The 19,998-nt window shown below is 39.0% G+C and overlaps 1 protein-coding gene across 1 annotated transcript; it reads right to left on the bottom strand.

Moving 5' to 3' along the window:
• Positions 1–247: 247 nt before the first annotated feature.
• On the bottom strand, positions 248–18,844 carry LOC310872650 (prominin-2-like; the record flags this gene model as incomplete). Its single annotated transcript, XM_083784694.1, has 17 exons — positions 248–392; positions 626–738; positions 1,162–1,251; positions 1,831–1,899; positions 1,983–2,063; positions 3,357–3,446; positions 3,528–3,599; positions 6,882–7,028; positions 10,058–10,181; positions 10,400–10,558; positions 11,597–11,747; positions 12,919–12,982; positions 13,886–13,954; positions 15,944–16,064; positions 16,487–16,689; positions 17,790–17,821; positions 18,625–18,844. The coding sequence occupies 17 exons, from the start codon at positions 18,842–18,844 to the stop codon at positions 248–250; spliced, it is 1,950 nt and encodes a 649-aa protein (XP_083640820.1).
• Between the last annotated feature and the right edge of the window lie 1,154 nt (positions 18,845–19,998).

Here is a 19,998-nt window from a genome sequence, read left to right as displayed (position 1 = left end):
AAGCTATCAGTCTATAGAAATTATTAGGCCTAGCTAACCCTAACCCTAGAGTAAAATAAAAATATATGTTCATTTTGGGAGAAAAAAACACACGATTATTTGTTGTTTAATTAGGGATTTAAAAGCATAACAACTCAAAGAAGTATCATGGCACAAAATCCCAGATGATAGCACTTAAAAGCACTACAAATATAATAGTTGTAAATTGTCATTTGTCAGTGCTACATATTATATTTAGGTTATTTTTCTAAGTATTGTCATATTTGCAGCTTTGTGTTTTGAAGCTCATGACATCACTGAGCTCATCTAACATGCTATGGTTAGACTTGTCATTCTCTGGCTGATGATTCTGTTCTCCTGGTTTATTCTCAGGCAGGGTGAACATGTCTTTTCTGCAATAAAAACAAAAGATACTCAAACACTTTAATAAGTAGGCCTATATTTTATTTGGTTATTACTACTGTTTTTATTTTATTTTTCCAAAAGCCTTGGTCAATAAAATAAAACCTTGGACTGAATATGTCTGTATGTGCCATGATTTAACTCATCAAATTGAAGTTTGTATTTATGTTTTCCTTTCACCAAACACTAATCATAATTAAGTTTCTGTGAAAATTGCACTTACACAGTCAAAACTGATGGTGGTATGCGTCGCAGACGTGTCACTACATAAGTGCTCATGACCAATGCAAGAACTGATGAGGCACAGCACCACCCCAAACACAACCAGAAGGCATTCTACATAAACAAAATGAAAATATAAAAACAATACATTTGATATACAGAGTATTTGAGATGTTTATGTTTTCCAGAGGGTTAGTTTTCAGCCTTCAGACTTTTACATTTTCTATAAAGTGTTCAATCAATCAAGAGTAGACAATATTGGGAATCCTTGATTTATGATTTGATTTATCTAGTGCGAGAGACGTCGAGAAAGAAAATATTGACATGATTATGAAGAAATTAAATTCAATCATCTCCGTCCTGAATCACACATCTTTACTCTTCTATAAAAAAGGGCGACTTATTCTTCTCTATCAAAGTGCTCTGACCTTTATGTTTGTTGTTTGTTTAAATGCTGGAAATCAAGCCAATCAAGCCATTGTGCACCACATTAGTGTCAACTACAAGTACAAAATATAATGAAGATGTTTCACTCACCCATGGGTCAATCACATTTAGGCACATTGCAGTATACACATTGTCCACAGACCTTGCAAGCCAACTGCAACCCATAACCTCATACAAGATCTACAAACAAGAAAAGGAGAGAAGTTCAAAGACTGACCTAAGCTGCCATTGCAAATGTAAATCCAAGTCTACAATCCATGTGAATTATTCATGGGACCCACGACAAAATATCACACCAGACTCACAATATCAACAATAAAATCTATAAACTGTGACAACTTATGGGGGCCCTAGCTCGACCACCCAGGATGCTCACACATCATTTCAATCCTATTTAGCACCAGTGACCTGGCAGTGACCATAAATGACGGAGCGGTTGCGCATAGACCCACCCGGCAGCACTGTTTAATGCAATTTAGATTTTTGTTGAATTACTCATGACAAAGTTGTAAAGTATGTATGTCCATAACATAAACAAGCAGCACGCTAGCAAACAATTCACTAGTTCTTTGTTTCAATCATTTTGTTATTATTATTTTTCACAATTGAGCATACCACATATTTCGAGCTCTTGACATATGTAAATCCAAACAGCATGACATTAAAGAAACATGCATGTCATGAACCACACAGGCACTCCATATTAGCTCTTTTGAACAATGAATTATGGTGTAGTCTGTTCATTGCTTCTTCACCCACCCAATGCCGGACCCAGCCCAAGTAGTGCAGCAGGGATCGCTCTGCTTTCTGCTTTGTGCACTGGGATATCTGAGAGAATAGAATAGAAAGCTAAAATGAAGTCAGAATGTGTACAGTAATGGGAAAATATTCATTTAAAAAATATCTCTTACATTAGCCACGATATATGGAACTTGGGCATGCATTGCTCCTTCCGTTTCATCAACACCACTCAGGGTTTTGTCAATATTAGTCTGCAGGCATGAGAGAGGTACTTCCAATAAACAACATCAACTCATTTACATCCTTTCTATATTATGCACAGAACAATTTTGTAATGGGGCAGAAATTGAGTGCTTGACTGTAATATTCACTATTCAGTACCTTGTATGTTTGTTTTATTTGTCTCAGGGCTCCAACACTTTCATTCATCTTGACCTAAAGTGCTCAGAAGATTGATGGAATGTCAGCTAAACATTCTTACACACACACACACACACACACACACACACACACACACACACACACACACACACACACACACACACACACACACACACACACACACACACACACACACACAGAATACGAGACTGCTCGCCCCTTTACCAACTCGCCCCCGCAAATTTTTAAATGTAGTTAACAGTTAATTTAGTATTTCCCTCCCTCTCTGAAATTATCTTGTAAACAGATATTTGATTGCATAGTAGTCGATCTCTATACTCTGTAAAATTTTGAAAGAACAACGGTGACGGTGACTGCTTAATTAAGTTAATTTATGACATTCTAGCAGTTCATTTCGTTTTATTAATCACATTTCTTCCATGTAGCCCATGTTCTGTAATGGCATCATCATGCTATTATGCCCGGGCCGTGGATATACAGAGTGAACTTAACAATGATACATTAATATGATAATACCTTTTAAATAATCACAAACATGAATTATGTTTGTTATTTACAGCTAGATAGAGTAGTGGGGCGAGATGGAAAAGGGGCGAGCGGACCTGTTACCCACACACACACACACACACACACACCCCTTCATCCCAATTATTTGGAATCTGGCCATAGTCAAGAGCTATATAGGGCTCTGACCATAAGGTCCAAAGCATACGCATTGTTTCTACTTTCAGAATCCATACATGCACATGCACATGCACATGCACATTCACATGCTCATGCACATGCACATGCACATGCACATGCGCATGCGCACACTGATTGATTGATTGATTGATTGATTGATTGATTGATTGATTGATTGATTGATTGATTGAAATATTTATTAACAGTTTGCAAAATTACAGTACATTTCAAGCACAACTCAATACAAAGACTGTTAACAGTGAGTGGACGACCCAATAAAGCATTGCACTTGTTTACAAGAGGGTTCACCACACACACACACACACACGCACGCATGCACGCACGCACACACACACACACACACACACGCATGCATGCAAGCAATCCTGGTATTTAAAATAGGTGACAATTCAATGCACCTTTTTATTTAAATGTATGTAATCCTTTTATTAACTCACAGCGTCTGCAGTCTGTTGCCTGACCAGGCGGTTGAGGTGTCGTGCCTTCTCAGCCTCTTTTTGTAAATCGTCCTTAATCTCCGTATTTCCCTGACAGAATAGATGCAGAGGCTGTAAAATCACTGCAGGATCTGTCTATTCACTTTATTGCTTTGTTAGACAAACACCTACAGGGAGTTGTGCCTTCTCATCCAGTTCCACAGCCAAAGTAGCAAAGTCTCTCTTTACCACACGTGTGCTGAGCTGAGGACGCAGAAAATACGTCAAAATGTTACTCAACATGACAAGCAGTTGAAACGAATAACCATTTAAGTCCATAATTTATTCTGACCCCTCCCCGAAAAGCCTCGTCCTCACCCCTTATCCATAATTTATACATTATGGATAATTATAGTATGGACTTCGATGGTTCTTTGTCTCAACTGCTCAAGGACTAAATACTAAATAATCAAACATAGGCATATATGCATGAATAGAAACAGCTAAATGACACTATCTAATTCTAATGACTCACACATTGTGTACAGTGTACACTGTGCACAAATGCACACAAGTACAGTCAATGAACAAACAGAACACTGAAAGAAAAAGAAACACATACTGTAGTGTAGGTACAAGACACATACATTTACAGTAAACACACTCAACAAAATGCATATATTGCATATAGGCACAGACAGAAACTGGCGCAGAACTGTGACGCAGGAGCTGGAACAGATGAACCTGTCCTGTAGTGTGGTACGATGTGTATTTCCGTAGGATTATTTTAAGTGATGTTTTGGCTTTTTTGGCTTTCATAGGGACCAAACTGTCAGAAAATGATGGGGTTCAAATTTTCCCGACCCCCACCCCTTATTTGGGGGGTCATATCTTTTGGGACCTCCCATAATAGTATGCCAGACAATTAATGTCCGATTTTAATAATATTAGGGTTGTTTTATAGGTTTTTAAATATTCTGAGTTGATTTCTTACACTTTGAAAGTAGCCAAAATAATCTTTTCTGACTTTTGGTTGGGGTCTTTCTTCACCCGGGGCCCCCCGGACTCATCTCAGTACTCATTACATTCCTCGCTCTGCTCCTGTTCCAGAACAATGTCAAATTAGATAATAATTTAAGCATTAAAAGATTTTGTAGCTTGGCACTGATTACAAAAATGAGTAGTAGTTAATACCAGGGGTCTTCCACAGGGGGTCCGGGACTAGTTTTGCCCCTATTCTTGCACCCATAGTGATTTGCAAGTATTTCGAATAGTATTAGAATATCTTGCGTTTATGTAAAGTACTTTGATAGTTTATTAGTATTCTACCATTATTGTTGACACTGCAGGGAATAAAGGTATTGCAACTTCTCACTTTGGGCATGCAGAACGTGTCCATTTATTTCACACACTGCACTCACACTAACACACACACACACACACACACACACACACACACACACACACACACACACACACACACACACACACACACACCTATCCTCTTAAAGAGCCCATGGTAAATTATGCCTACAATACATTATTTGTAGGATCTATTCATCTTCGTCATCATCATCTTGAATGTCCTCCCTGATAGTGTTGACACAGTCTCCACCATAGCATTTGCAGAGAGGAGTGCAGTTATTGTTTGAGCAGCTGCACCGTCCCTTGCAACCTGCTTTGCAACCACATTTGATGAGCTCAAGTACTGCCTTTGGAGCAGGGAGGGCAAGACACCTGACTGTTACATACCCTCCACTATCTGAATTCCATCCATTTTGTTCGATTGGTGGAAGCTCAGGGCAATTTGCCAGGTATGAATGACTTATCCCGCATTGTGACGTAGTTGGCACAGAGGATATGTGGTAGCCGTGCAGCACGAGTTGGAGGTAGCATCTCACCCTCAAGTTCTTTGACCGAAATAGTTCCCATCTAGTAATGGCAAGGTTGTTGGACCTCCATGCTCCAATGACTCCAATGGTGATGGAAGCTTGCCGTTAATAAGCTCAGGTGGAATGGAACCCATTCGAAGGTCCTTGGCTTGAAGCAGTTAATGGCAGGATCATCATCATCAAGCCTCAAGTAGGCTATGTATGACCCATGTCTTCTTGGAGATTCCAACTAATTTTCCTCCCCAGTCAGCACCAGAAAAATTGTGTAGGCCCAGGAAGAATGTCATTTTTTGCCCCATCTGACACAAGCGCTGATGAAACCAGACTCTTCAATGGTGTGTTCTCTTTGAACAGATTGCCTCCACAGTGCAACTCAATCAATTTACATTGCTTGAGAGCATTTTCTCTTGACCTCAATGCAATCTCTCCTGAGAGCTGATAATGTTCTTTCCTTGAAGACCTGGAAGCTTTTGGGAAGATGTTGAGGTACTGATTCACTAGACCAGAAAGATGAGGTGTGATAGTGACTAGTCGGTCCAGAGCTGCTTCATCTCTACTGATTCCAACCATCCCACCTTGGCTGATCTTTATTTAGCAGCAATATTTGCTACACTGAGGCACCTTACTTTGAAAATAGCTTATCTACAAGCTCAAACTACAACCTTGTAGATCAGCTATTGTTGGCTAAAGTTCTCCTTGGAAAAGGGATTCTATGGTTCAAGTGGTTTAATGTAAAAAAATAATAAAAGTTCCTATCCCACAATGATTTGGTGGGCCCCTGTATAGTAACTCTGAGCCTGAGGACCCCCTAGGGGTCATGGGCCCCCTGTGGAAGACCCCTGGTATTGGCTACTACTATTTTTTTAATATCAGAGCCCAGCTACAAATACTTTTATGCTTCATTTATGATCTAATTTGACGTTATTCTGGAACAGGAGCAGAGCGAGGAATGTAATGAGAACTTATAGGCCCAGAGGTCAGTCCGGGAGGTCCCAGGTGAGGAAGCACCCCTACCAAAAGTCAAAAAAGATTCTTCTGACCACTTTAAAAGTTTAAGAAATCAACTCAGAATGTTTTAAAACATACAAAACAATTCTAATATTATGAAAATCGGACATTAACTGGCATACTGTTCTGGGAGGTCCCAAATAGATGACCCCCCCCCCCCCCCAGAAACGGGGTGGGGGTCGGGAAAATTTGAACCCCATCATTTTCTCATAGTTTGGACTCTATAGAACCAAGATCTGCAAAAAAAACAATTTTAGCACAAAACTCCTACGGGAGCTGTTTTTTTGACGCATCGTACCACACTACTGGGGAGAGGCGCACCATGCTGCCAGGGATCGAATGAAATGGAGAGTGCTCATTGAAGCCTTATGTCCCATTGGGGACAAAGAGGAGTAAGTAAGTAAGTAACAGACAGAAAGGAGAGCAGAGAAAGAGAGTGAGATGGGAGGCAGTCTTTTTTCCGACACCCTTTTAGCCGACAGGACAATGGTCCGACACTGTCGGACTATTGTCTGAAATACCGTCTTTTTACTCCAACAGTTCGACACGACATTAGACAGACAGAAGTTCCCGCAATAGTCCGACAAACCGTAGGTTAGACAGGTTACCCTTAGGTTAGACACTTATAGCAGCTGTATATTCATACCAGGGATATCAATAGATTGTAGTTGATGGTATCAAGGCCAATATTTCTGAAGTCCTGTATGTCCTGCCTGCCGCTGTCAGGCAGCAACTTCACTTCCGTCATGTCTATAGAGATGCTCTCAGCAGTCTTGCTGAAGTTCTCCATGTACTATGAAAAGGGAACAGGTGGACAGTCAAAGTATAGCTCATATTTTGTATTATATTATACTACTGTCCCCCCCGTTAACAAGATGTGCACATGCACGCACTACAGTGGGCGGGCACGCAACACGCCAGCAGCACGCACACCAAGGCCCGCCCCCACTCGATCATGATTGGCGGAAGGCCCCTCTCTAGCCTGATTGGATGACCTAGCCAAAAACAAAACCTACAATGTTTTGTATCTGGGGACAGGGAGGAACGAACTCCTTAAAGGTATATTCAGTGATTTCACTCAAAAAACCATAGGTTTCGTTTTTGGCTGTTGACCCAGCCTTTCGTCCAATCAGGATAGAGTCAAAAATGAAACCTAAGGTTTTTTGACCCCCAGGGGTTAACTGGGGACAGGGAGGAACTCCTTATATGGCCAGCACACTCTATAGTAGGGAGGATTATCACAACAAAACAAAAAAATAAGTGATATTTGAATTAAGTGAAATCACTGAATATACCTTTAAAGTAAGTCAAAAGATAAGGTTAATATTGTAAAGAAATATTTCAGTTTTGAGTGCCGCTCTATAGCGATATTCTCATAGTAACCATTTGTGTTTCTCCATTACTTCAGCTCTTTAGTGAACAGAAAATACATCTTCAGGTCAGGATAACAAATTACATCCAATCAGGAGAGAGACCTCATACAGGATAGAGGATAAACCAGTGAAACTTTAAGTGAGCTGACACAATTGGAATAGCAACACTAAACTGAAGCTGATAATTGGGTACTTTCTCCTGATTGGCTGAAGATTGGCCACCCACCTGAAATTAAATTAGTTTTGATTAAACTCTAGAGACGCAGAGACCCCCAATGAACATACACTCTATCTATAGTAGCCTAATCAGAATTGAACCTTTTAACAAAAAACATTTTTGTTTTAATCAAAACATATCATTTAATACCCACCTTTAATTTATCCATTCATAACAAGTCCATTACATTTGTACACTCAAGTAACACTGAGGAATTTACAGTGTTTTAGAGAAAAAACTGTTAAATGCAATAATTGGAACACCTTGGTAGAATTGAGCAAATCTTCCAGGTCAAAGAGTTGATCCATATCCATACTGTGAAACATGGAACGTCCTTTCCCACAGCCCCTGTAAACAAAGTCAAAATACAGGACACAATTTGTTCCACCTGAAACTCGATCACCACAAAAAAACTAGAATCCAGCACAACTGATCTTAAACTGTTCTGGGGGGAGCTTTGGATGAGCCATCACTGACGTCCTCCATGTCCAATCAGGTTACCACTGTATGTGTACAGTTTGAGAAGGAATCTTCACAATTCACAATGTAAAGTTCAGTGGTGCTGCAGCATAAGTCTGCCTGCGTGACAATCTCCTTGCATTGATGAGATTAACTGGCTGCTTGTGTATACTGTAGGGATGGTCTATATTTACTAGAAGTGAGTATAATACAATAACCACTGAAAACGAAAGCGGTGAATATACCTTCATACTCTCTATTATATCTACTATACTAGGCCACCCCATAATACATGGTAAATGGTGCATTCATTTAGTCTAGTACCTGCAGTATTTCATTCATTTAGTCTAGTACCTGAGTATTTCATTCATTTAGTCTAGTACCTGAGTATTTCCGTATCCGTATCATGTATTTAGTAGTGAAACGGGAGCTGTGCGTGTCTCAGTGAAGCACATCAAATGTGTAAATTCAGAATTCATAATGATATATGGAGTTGAGTTGGAGAACCAACTCCATGTATCAAAACTCCACACACCAGCTGTTCACACAGACTCCACACATCTTGGCGGCTATAAGCACTGATTTTGGGAGTAGCCTACCATGAATGCACTTCATTTTCTTCTTTGTGAATTTTGATGAATTGAACATGGAGGACCCTCTTGTAAACGAGTGTAATGCTTAATTGGGTCGTCCACTCACAGTTAACAGTCTTTGTATTGAGTTTGTGCTTGAAATGTACTGTAATTCTGCAAACTGTTAATAAATATTTCAATCAATCAAAAAAAAAAACCATGGTGTATGAATGGCACATGGACAAAGCGTTCCCCGGGTCTAACATGAACGTAAAATGAAGCCTGTCAGTCCTTGAATTGTAAGTCGCCATCTTTCTAGATCCGTTTGGGCCCAGCTGGCCCATTGGTTGGCCCAGACAACGAGGCGGGACTTCCCCCTTCTTCTTCGTTGGTTTTTATTTTGACTCGAGTGGGTGGGGGATCCCGTTCATAGACTGTAAGGGTAGCCACGCCCCTCAGAACATGCGCGACTTTATGGTCATTTTTTTTATAAATGGGACCATAATTTTCCAAAAATAATATTATGACATTAGAAATGAGACTTTAAACTAGTGACTGGAAGCTAAAAGTATTCATGACCATATTTATTACGGTAATACAGTCTAGGTGAAGTTGGGCCCAAATACATGGACTTCTATGGGGCTATGGTTTTTTTTGGGCCCAATGACAGCGCCACAACAGGCCATTATATGAACTTTCAGGAAATCCCGATTTCCTTGTGGCTTCACAAAATATCTGTCTGACTGCCCCCCTGGTATGGCATCACTGTATGACATCACTTACATACTGTGATAGATACTTACTGATAGATGGCATATGTGTTGGGGTAAATATTCAAGCTTTGATTTCCTTGACTGACACTGAGACCGCTGAACAGGTTTCCCTGCTGGTCTAAGAACTGTGGAGGAAGATAATGTAATAATGAAGCCACTGGTCAGTTTTCTGATAGGTGTGCAGTTCTGTGCATGCCTGTGGCTCTGAGAGGTAACAATAATTAAAGGGAAGTTGAAACAAGTTGGTCTGGGAGTGTGCGAGTGTAAATGTTAAACTTGTAGGCCTACTTTATACACTATCATGTCCTTCATTCATTTGTTTTTCTTAGCATTTGACGCAACTACAGCTCAAATTTAGTGGATAAAACAAAAATAATATCAACCATTTAACTTAAAGTTTAAGCTAATATGAGACCAATAACACTTACTGTAAATATCTGACCACTGGTGAAGCTACGGCATCCCAAAGTGTGAGCATTCCCTCCAAAGAACAGGGTGACAAAGACTAAGATGATGGAAACCCAAGAGAATGCACAGGTCATTATCATAAAACTGTGGAGAGAAGAAACACATCATTATTAGTACAATGAATGCATGAGCAATTGTTTGATGCAATCACATAATTAGTCAAAATCTTGACGCATTAAAAATAGGATTTTGTCACTGTGGTGGTGACTATAAAACAAACCCTCCAAATAGGACGTGTACAGAATAGGGGAGCATACATAGCAGTATGGGGGGGGGGGGGGGGGGGGGGGGGTGCTACTTACACTTTAAACAGGTAGAGAGCTATTGTTTCCAGTTGCATGTCTGGGGACAAGGAGTATACTTTCGGGTTGAACAGCACAGGCAGTCCCAGAGAGATGGCAGTCACTAAGAGCAGCGCTGTCAATAGCGTCACTGTGCACACTGTAGCTGACACTCCCCACCTGTAGATGGCATCACATACACATTTTATTTTGTTGAGCAAATAAGTCAAATGAATTAATTTATAACTAGAAAAAGTGCCCCTCTGGGCACAGGTCTCCACCAGGGCAGGTCAGGTTGTGGCCTCCTGGTGGCGCTATTATAGGCCAATGAGAAAAGGGTGCCATTTTTTCTTAAGCCTTGGATGGCAATTGGATGATTGATTTGAGGCATTTGTTCTAAAAATGTGTTTGTGCACAGGCCAATGTGAAAAGGGTGGGATATATTCCTCAGCCTAGTAGGAAAGTCTGTGAAAGATTTCACGTAAATTGCACGCTGCATGCGTTCATGATTTGAGGCTTTTTGTTCAAAACGGGCCAATCCTGCAAACTTTGAAAGCCAGAAATATCGGACAGATCCGTCTTGAACACATGACTATAGAGATAGTGTGTAACGATTTGCGGGATTTTTGGACAGAATCTGGAGGAGTAATATAAAACAAAATGTTTTTCAAAAGTCGGCCTCCTGGTGGTGCTATAACAGGCCGTTCTGGAAAATGTGGGTTCATCATTGGCATCCAGGGTGTGTGTGCAAAATGTGGCATCGACCAGGTTAACGGTGCCGGAGATTAGCTGTACACAGGTGGACGGATGGACACACCGACTCACATACGGACTCACTCACACACACACACACACAAACACACACACACACACACACACACACACACACACACACACACACACACACACACACACACACACACACACACACACACACACAGTCCAGACAAATAAATAAATAAATAAAATATGATTTTTCTTATTGTGTATGCCTGTATGGTGTATTTTAAAGATCACCGTTTAAGATCAAGATCAGACTTTTCTGTTTTTATGATATGTGATACAGGTGCTGCTGATTATGAGGTCAGTGCAGCGCCACACACAAACATTTAACAGGGATGGATATTAATGCCATTCACACAAAAGTGTCTCTGTGCCAGGAACTCCATCTAATTCAAGTCGAGATGCCTAAAATAACAAGACAAAAGTTACATATACCTGACATAGTCGTAGAAGACTATGGCTCCTTCATAACGCTGGAAGATGGTTCTCAGATCAGAGACGGCCTCAGTGAGAGATCTCACGCTAGGAAAGCTCTCGCTTGCATGCCTCAGTGACTCTTGGATTTCATTCAGCTCCGACAAGAGACCTACACAATCAAATGTTAATTTAACTAAGAGTGTTTTTACAACTGAAGATTATACTGGTGTAGTGGTGTTTCACACAGCACATATTATGATATTGGAGACAGACAGACAGACAGACAGATGGAGCAGGTGGTGAAGAAAGCACAACAACACCTCTACTTCCTGAGAAGACTCAAGAAAGCTGGCCCCAAAGTCCTAAAAGCTTTCTACAGAGGCACCACAGACAGAGATGGGCAGTATTTGAAATACATGTATTTGAAATACTTTTTTGTATTTTGTAATTTGTATTTCGCTGAGATGGAAGAAATTAGATGTATTTTGTATTTAAATACATTTTTTGACCCAGTATTTGTATTTTGTATCAAAATACATTTTCAATATATTTTGCCCATCAGAGATGGGCAGTATTTGAAATACATGTATTTGAAATACGTATTTGAAATACTTTTTTGTATTTTGTAATTTGTATTTTGATGGGGATGGAAGATGTATTTTGTATTTTGTATTTAGATAAATTTTTTGACCCAGTATTTGTATTTTGTATCAAAATACATTTTCAATGTATTTTGCCCATCTCTGACCACAGAGAGCACCCTGACTGGCTGCTTCACTGCCTGGTATGGCAGCTGCCTCAACCGCAAAGCAATGCAGATGGTTGTGCGAACAGCCTAACGCATCAGCGTATGATCTCCCCGCCATCAAAGCCCTGCACGGTCATTGTGTCAGCAAAACCCGTGGAATTATGAAGGACTCAAGCCATCCCAAACGCAGACTGTTTGAGATGCTGCTGCATGGAAAACGTCTTTGCAGTCTCTCTCAATGCCACTGGAAACAAACTGCAAAAAAGCTTCTTTCCCCGAACAATCAGATAGGCTACGCTACATGAACGAACTGACTAGAACCAGAGCTAAGGAAAGACACCCCCCACACACACGCGCACGCACACGCACGCGCGCGCACACACACACACACACACACACACACACACACACACACACGCACACACACACACACACACACACACATGCACACGTATGCACACGCACTGGCTGGAAAAGAGAGGGTTATGTGGAAATAGGGAGGGACAATAAGAATATAAACATTGAACAAACAACTTTGTTATTATCATCCATGGAGTAAAGGATAATAACATAATTAGACTGTGGGAAATACCTGTGAGAGCAGGTGCCATCTGGTTGGAGCAAAACTGAGGAATGCCATAGAATGTGCTGTTGCACTAAAAGAAGATACGGTCACACAGTAGGCTAATTAAGACAGAGTTGCGTTCAAGTCATTTTCAGAAAACAATCACAATCTCACATTAATTCATTGACCATAAAGCTCCACACTCATTAATGAGGCATACGTAATGCTGATCAACATAGACAGCTAGCATATGACTGGTAAAAGATTGGAGGACCTGTCGATAACCGATAGATGACTGTATGACCGGTAGAATAGAATAGATGACTGGTAGATGATCCATGATCATTGGTACATTAAAGGACCACTTTTCAACCCATCTTCATATACAGTACTAGGTCCTCACTAATAATCATGAAAAGAAATGTTTCTACACGGTCTGTGTCTCATATATAGGGCTGTGGGCAGTTCAGAAACCGTCTTCCAGTGACATCATCGATGGGAAATACAAGCTAATAGAAACTGCAGGCTTTCTAGTCCTGAAAAGTTGCAATGCGAAAATGGAAGCCATCGTTCTCACGATAATGAAAATCTAAACATTTTTGTAAAAAGAGCTTGTTTAAAAAGAAATCTGCCTAATGATGATGTCACTTGTAGACGGTTTCTAAACTGCCCACAGCCCTCCTATGAGACACAGACTGAGTAGAAAGAAATCGTGCCATTTTATCATGATTATTAGTGAGGACCTATTATATGAAGATAGGTTGAAAAGTGGTGAAGTGGTCCTTTAATGGTACATGACTGGTACATTATGGTAGAAGACCGGAAGCATGCGATGACCACATCATCGAAACATACCGGCTTTGATTCCCGACTACAGACCTGTGTTGCATGTTTTTTTCCATTATCCGCCTCACTCAATTTCCTGTCTTTCTGCATTGTCTGGTCCACATAAAAAGCAAAAAGTAGTAGTAATCATAATATTTATCATCCTTACTTGTACCACGAGGTGCTCAAAAGCATGCTTGGGGGGCATTGAATCCAACTTGTCTTGTACACTGGGGATCTGAAATGACAAATTCACGGATTGGGGCGAGACATGGTCACACAGCAATTAACTGTGTAGACCTATGTGTTATACTGATAATAATAATAATAATAATAATAATAATAATAATAATAATAATAATACATTTATATAGCACCTTTCATACATAAAATGCAACCCAAAGTGCTTCACATAAAAAATAACAAGCAGCGGAATGTCGAAAAACCAAAAAGCAATACAAGACAAAATATATTAGCAAATAAAAATAGCAATACAAAAAAATAAAACAAATAAAAGAAATAAATGGTAAGGAAATTTGTATCAGAACATTGAATATGAACACAAGATAAATCTAAACAAATGCCAAGTTGAAAAAAAAAGTTTTCAACTCGCTCTTAAAAACATGGTTAAAAAAAAAGGTTAACAACATGGTTAACAAAAATGGTTAACATTGCTTATAATTATTTTATTGTCAACAGGCCGATATGGTTTATAAGTATCCCAGTATACGCCCAGTATCCAAGATTATATCAGATATGATACAATACCTGACTGTAATCAGCATCAGTCTCAAGGTTGCTAGAGTCAGGAACATCACAGGCACCACATAGTTTCAAGGTCTTCAGTTGGTCCTGGAGTTGCTGCAGACCTTTCTGTAAGATTATGTGTCTATCCTGTATGGCAGCTCTTGTTGTCTGAATGATCTGCAGGTTGTCAGTGGTATCAGCAGCATCTGTGTGTTGTGATGAAACATCACATAGGAAGAACATAATGTACAGACGTAGCCAGTGGATGAACGGTAGGGTAAGCTGTATGCTGTCTTTCTAAGAAGGCAAAACATAATAATACTATTGTGGATCACGTTAAAAGACTGCAACAATCTCTCCTCAAATCAAAGACAAACAGACAGAGGGAAAAAACAAGGTCACATATCATATAATTACAATTTTATTAAAATATCCGATCTATAATATCAAAAATATCTACGTCTGTGTAAGCTTGTAGATCAGGTATTGTCGCTGGTTTTTGAACATTTGTGAAAATGTATGAATTGCTTTGAACATTTAGTAAAAGAAAAAGAAGAACAAAGTGTGGCAGAGGAGACGCAAACAGCATACCCGGCACTGAATATCTAAAACCGGTTTGTCTGATAAATATAGAATGCATTGTATGTTTTGAACACATCACAAGTAAACACATCATACGTATATTATGTAACAATGTGCTTGTCTTCTATAGATGACACACCTCTCACTGTAAGTGACAAATGTCTGAGGATTCTCTGAACATCGCTGCTGAAAGACATGAATATCGCTGCTCCAACGGTGTCATTAGCTTCTGAAATGATGAAACGTCGCATATTATTTAACAAAATGTAAAACCAATTAAAGTTAAACAAATACTATGACACTTGTAATGAAGCATACTGTAACATCAATTAAAACTATGTTTGCTTTAGTTTAAATTATCATTTTTAGATGTTTACTTTACTTTCGATCACATCAGATATGCAGTACACACAGATCATTATTAATCAAACGACCAACAGATTTGTATTACCAATTATTGCTTTGGAGATTTCCGCATTGGGAATATTGTACTGCTCCAGGATCACTTTCAATCTCTAGAGGAAAAATGAATAATATTGTATAAGTAAACATTTTGTAAGTTGTAGCATAAATTGACTTGACTGTCGAATGACTTGACTTGACTATGAATCTTTTTACATTATTCATATTTTTTAACTATGTTGTAAACACAACCACTTCTAAAACTCCATAAAAAAGAGGGACTCCAGGTTGAAAGTGGTTATGAAAATGATATGTCAAGTGCTAAAAAGAGGACATAAAGAAAATGTAACAATGTCCCATTAAGAAATCAACACATATGATCACTGACACACTATTTGGGAGCTGAGATCACTATTTTATAAAGATCAGACCCATCTAATTAATTTTGACAGGTAATGACAGATAATGTTGAAGCTAGTGTTGACATGATTAAAACCTCAGGGATATAATGTAGGTTGTCCTGTATGATCCCAACATTGGTGCCAAAATGTCGGAGACTGGGGCGCATGTTGGCATGGGTTCTGTTGTTGGCTGTGAATGCTAAAATCACACCTGTCCTGCATATGAACAAAGAACAGAACATACTGTAATTACTGATAGGATCAAAAAAGGAAGCACGCACATCTCCAGAAATTCTACAGGTGCTGAATAAAAAATATACGTACAAAGAAGAGTAAAACAAGGGTTGTCCGCAACTATCCGCACAATGTGTATCTGCTCCCAGGAAACCTGGTAACCTGGTAACAAAGGTTACCTAAATAAAGTTTCCTGGGAGCAGATACAGTGTGCGGACAACCCTTCTTTTTCATCATACTGTAATTACTACCTGCCAACATTAGTACTAAGACAGCTAAAGAAACATTTGTAGAATGTGTGTGTGCATGCGTGTGAGAGAGAGAGAGAGAGAGAGAGAGAGAGAGAGAGAGAGAGAGAGGATGAGATCAGAACTCTCCTTTCTAAGATCATCTTTTTGCCTTACAGTAATAGAATTGTGATGAGAATGAGGCAGCCAGACACACTGATGTCCTTGTAGTAACTCTGTGATATGGACGAGTCGCTGCTCTGTGCTTCCCAGCTGTGAAAATACTTCCAGACTAGAAGTCCACCGGCTATTGGCATCAGTAGAAGGTAAAGCAAAGCCAGGATCAGACAAACCACATACCCTGCCTCATAGCGCACCAGCTATGGAGGTGGAAAAGCAAAATAAAAACATTTGTCAATGACGCTGATGTTTTCTCTTTCCTTTGTAGTTTTCTTCTCCTTATATGATGATTAATATGAGTCACAAAGACTATAAATAAATCTTGTTTTAACTCACTTTTGTTAACTTCACCAACACAATTCATATAATGCAAAGTGAATCGTAAATCACATTAAAGGTACCAGTATTGAATTAGTGTTGGATACTTCCCTGTGACTGTCTCTACTCTTTGTGGAGTTTATTGTTGCAGGTAGGCATGCCCTATTATCGGCACAATTAGAACACCTCATATTGCTTGGCCAAAATAGTGAGAAGGGTTGAAAGCAACAGTGTTGTCCAATACAGTTGAGATTATAGCATTTCAGTACTCACTACTACACTGTATGACATTAATTGTTTTACAATAGAAGCTATATACTGTAGTGACATAGTGTTAGCAATGTGAGATAACATTAACAGAAATACAGTTGTAATTGGCAGATATACTGGCGTTCCTGAGGAGCAGCGACTGTGTGCTCTTTGTGACCTGGGAGTTGTAGAGGATGAGTTTCATTTTGTTTTCTATTGTCCACTATACCATGATTTAAGAAACGTTTTATTTGAAAAAATTCAGGATAAGAACCCAGATCTGTTTTGGATGTCTGAGTGTTTTATGTTAAATTGGTTGTTCAGTAATGAAGTTTTTGTTTTTGGAAAATGTATAGAGAAAGCATGGCAGTTACGTTGGAGAACGATGTATCCATGAGTAACTGTCTATTTGTGTATATGTATTATTATATATGTACAATTTTGTGAGTGTCTTGTAAGCCCGTGCGGGCTGGGCATCTTATGATGTAGGACACTTTAATAAAAACTCTATCTATCTATCTATCTATCTATCTATGTAACAAATCCATCCGTCATCTTTTTGGAGAACAATAATATTCTTGTGTCTAATGGTAAATATTCAAATGGAAAATAATATGTTATGGCAAATGTGGAAAATAATACATGTTTCCATATGCTCATACAATTATCTACAAATAATTTCACGTTTACATATACAGTACATACTATATCCACAAAAGAGAGTTTGCCGTACCTGTTTCTTTCTCCAGGCTTTGGATAGAATATCTAAGATACACAAGTTAACATGTTGTCATTGCCTGCATATAATGGTTATGATATATACTTGTTGTCATGTTATCAATGTCTGGGTATATTGCAATGATTTTGATGATCTCTGCTTGGCCGGCACAGGATTATGTTTCCCGCTATTTTGAGTTTTCTTCAAAACACACTTTTTTCAACTAGATTTTGTCCAACACACAAATCAGGACACATTCTCTCTGCAGACATGTAATCAAGATGTACCAGTCATATTTTTCACATTTTCAGGTAAGTTTCCACCAAATTAGGCACAAACCAAATGATCTTATGCGTCATGGGAAAATAACCATTAAACAAGGTTTTGTTACTCCATGCAGTTAGCCTGTAATTGGGGCCTATTTCTTACAAAAACACTTGTTTTGAAAAAGGGTAGCTAATTTTGCAACAACATTTTCATACAGTAGCTTATGCAGGCACAGTGTATAGTGCCAGCTATTAAATGTCTTATGTTTCATTGTACTTTTTCTTATATTTCTGGTGGCTAGGTATTTCAAATAATAGATATTTCAAAGACAATATAAAAGAACCCCCCAAAAACAAAACAAAACAAAACAAAACAAAACAAAACAAAACAAAACAAAACAAAACAAAACAAAACAAAACAAAACAAAACAAAACAAAACAAAACAAAACAAAACAAAACAAAACAAAACAAAACAAAACAAAACAAAACAAAACAAAACAAAACAAACAAAACAAAACAATTATAATTACTGTTATTGTCACTCACCTTCAAAACAATTATAATTACTGTTATTGTCACTCACCTTCAGGCAGTGGATTTGGCTGAACGACCTTGAGGAAGGCACGGGCAAAGTTATAGAGGGGCACAAGGCCATCCTCAGATCTCACCACCCGCTGAGCTATAGGTTGGGTGAAGGAGGGGAATGGCCGTGTGTCATTGGAACCACTGAGACAATGTTGAGCCTCCGCAGCTCCCAGTAGGAACACAGAGGCCCAAAGCAAGGCAGTGAGCTGGAGCCGCATCATTCAGGCAGTATAGACAACACCCGCTGATACGCTCTGGAAATGTGATAATAACACATTGAAAATGAATCACATGCCATCTCAGTTATGTCAAATATGGTTCATTATTACATTACCATAATCATGCCAGCACACAACAAATTTTGCCTATATTGTAACTGTTTCAATTGAATCCCATGTCATTATTAGGGGTCAAGCCCAAAGGGCTTTTCCGCCATTCCGCCATTTTAGCTGTTTTGGCAGTTCTGAGCTATCCTTCTTCACCAAATTCGGCAATACGGTAGAGGGCCGTGAGGATCCCTCAGGGACTGAAGCTCACAGTCATTCGTCAAAAGACCTCTGACATTTAGATGTCCCGATGAGTAAATTGTTATGATTTGCTCAATCCACTCTTCTGCCATTTTTGGGCCACGTCAAAGAATAAACACTCCTCATGAATGGAAATCACATTTCCATTCATGCAAATAGAATCTGGACTCATGGTTACAGGGACGACAGCGTTGACAGACCATTTGGCTGAGCATGAAATGTGATGTATGAATGTGATGTATGATGATAAGAGCGCCCCTCACTTCATACAAGTGTTACTTTTGATTTATTATAGTTGTCAAACAATTTCAGTCATCAATGTTTATATAGCTCATTGTGTATATTGCATATAGCTTATTTATTTTTGGGCTTGACCCCACATATAGCTGCTTGTAGCTATATTTTTTATTATTATTATTATTATTAGTAGTAGTATAGTAGTAGTAGTAGTAGTAGTAGTAGTAGTAGTAGTAGTAGTAGTAGTAGTAGTAGTAGTAGTAGTAGTAGTAGTATTTATTTAATATATGTCAGCTGTAATAGCTAAAGATACAAGAGATAATTTGATTGACAAGGATGAGTAAGACATTTGCCCTACAATAAAGTATCATCACATTGCCATAGTCAGCATATAGTGTACATAAACTTGCAATGAATTGGCATCTTAGAAAAGAAAAGGGAATTACCTTTGAAAATAATGCACTCCAGGGACTGGAGCCTGTCCTTCCTTTGGCGGTGCCACGTTCATTCTGATAGAAAAAGCATATCTGGAATTAAGGTGTGTAGGAACCAGTTAGTCAAGAATAAGAAAGCACAAAGCACATGTAGTCCAAGACACTTATCACACG

The sequence above is a fragment of the Protomyctophum parallelum genome (assembly GCF_964188405.1).
Source record: "Protomyctophum parallelum genome assembly, chromosome: 15".
Classification (NCBI taxonomy): Eukaryota; Metazoa; Chordata; class Actinopteri; order Myctophiformes; family Myctophidae; genus Protomyctophum; species Protomyctophum parallelum.
This window is presented reverse-complemented; position numbering and strand designations above follow the sequence as displayed.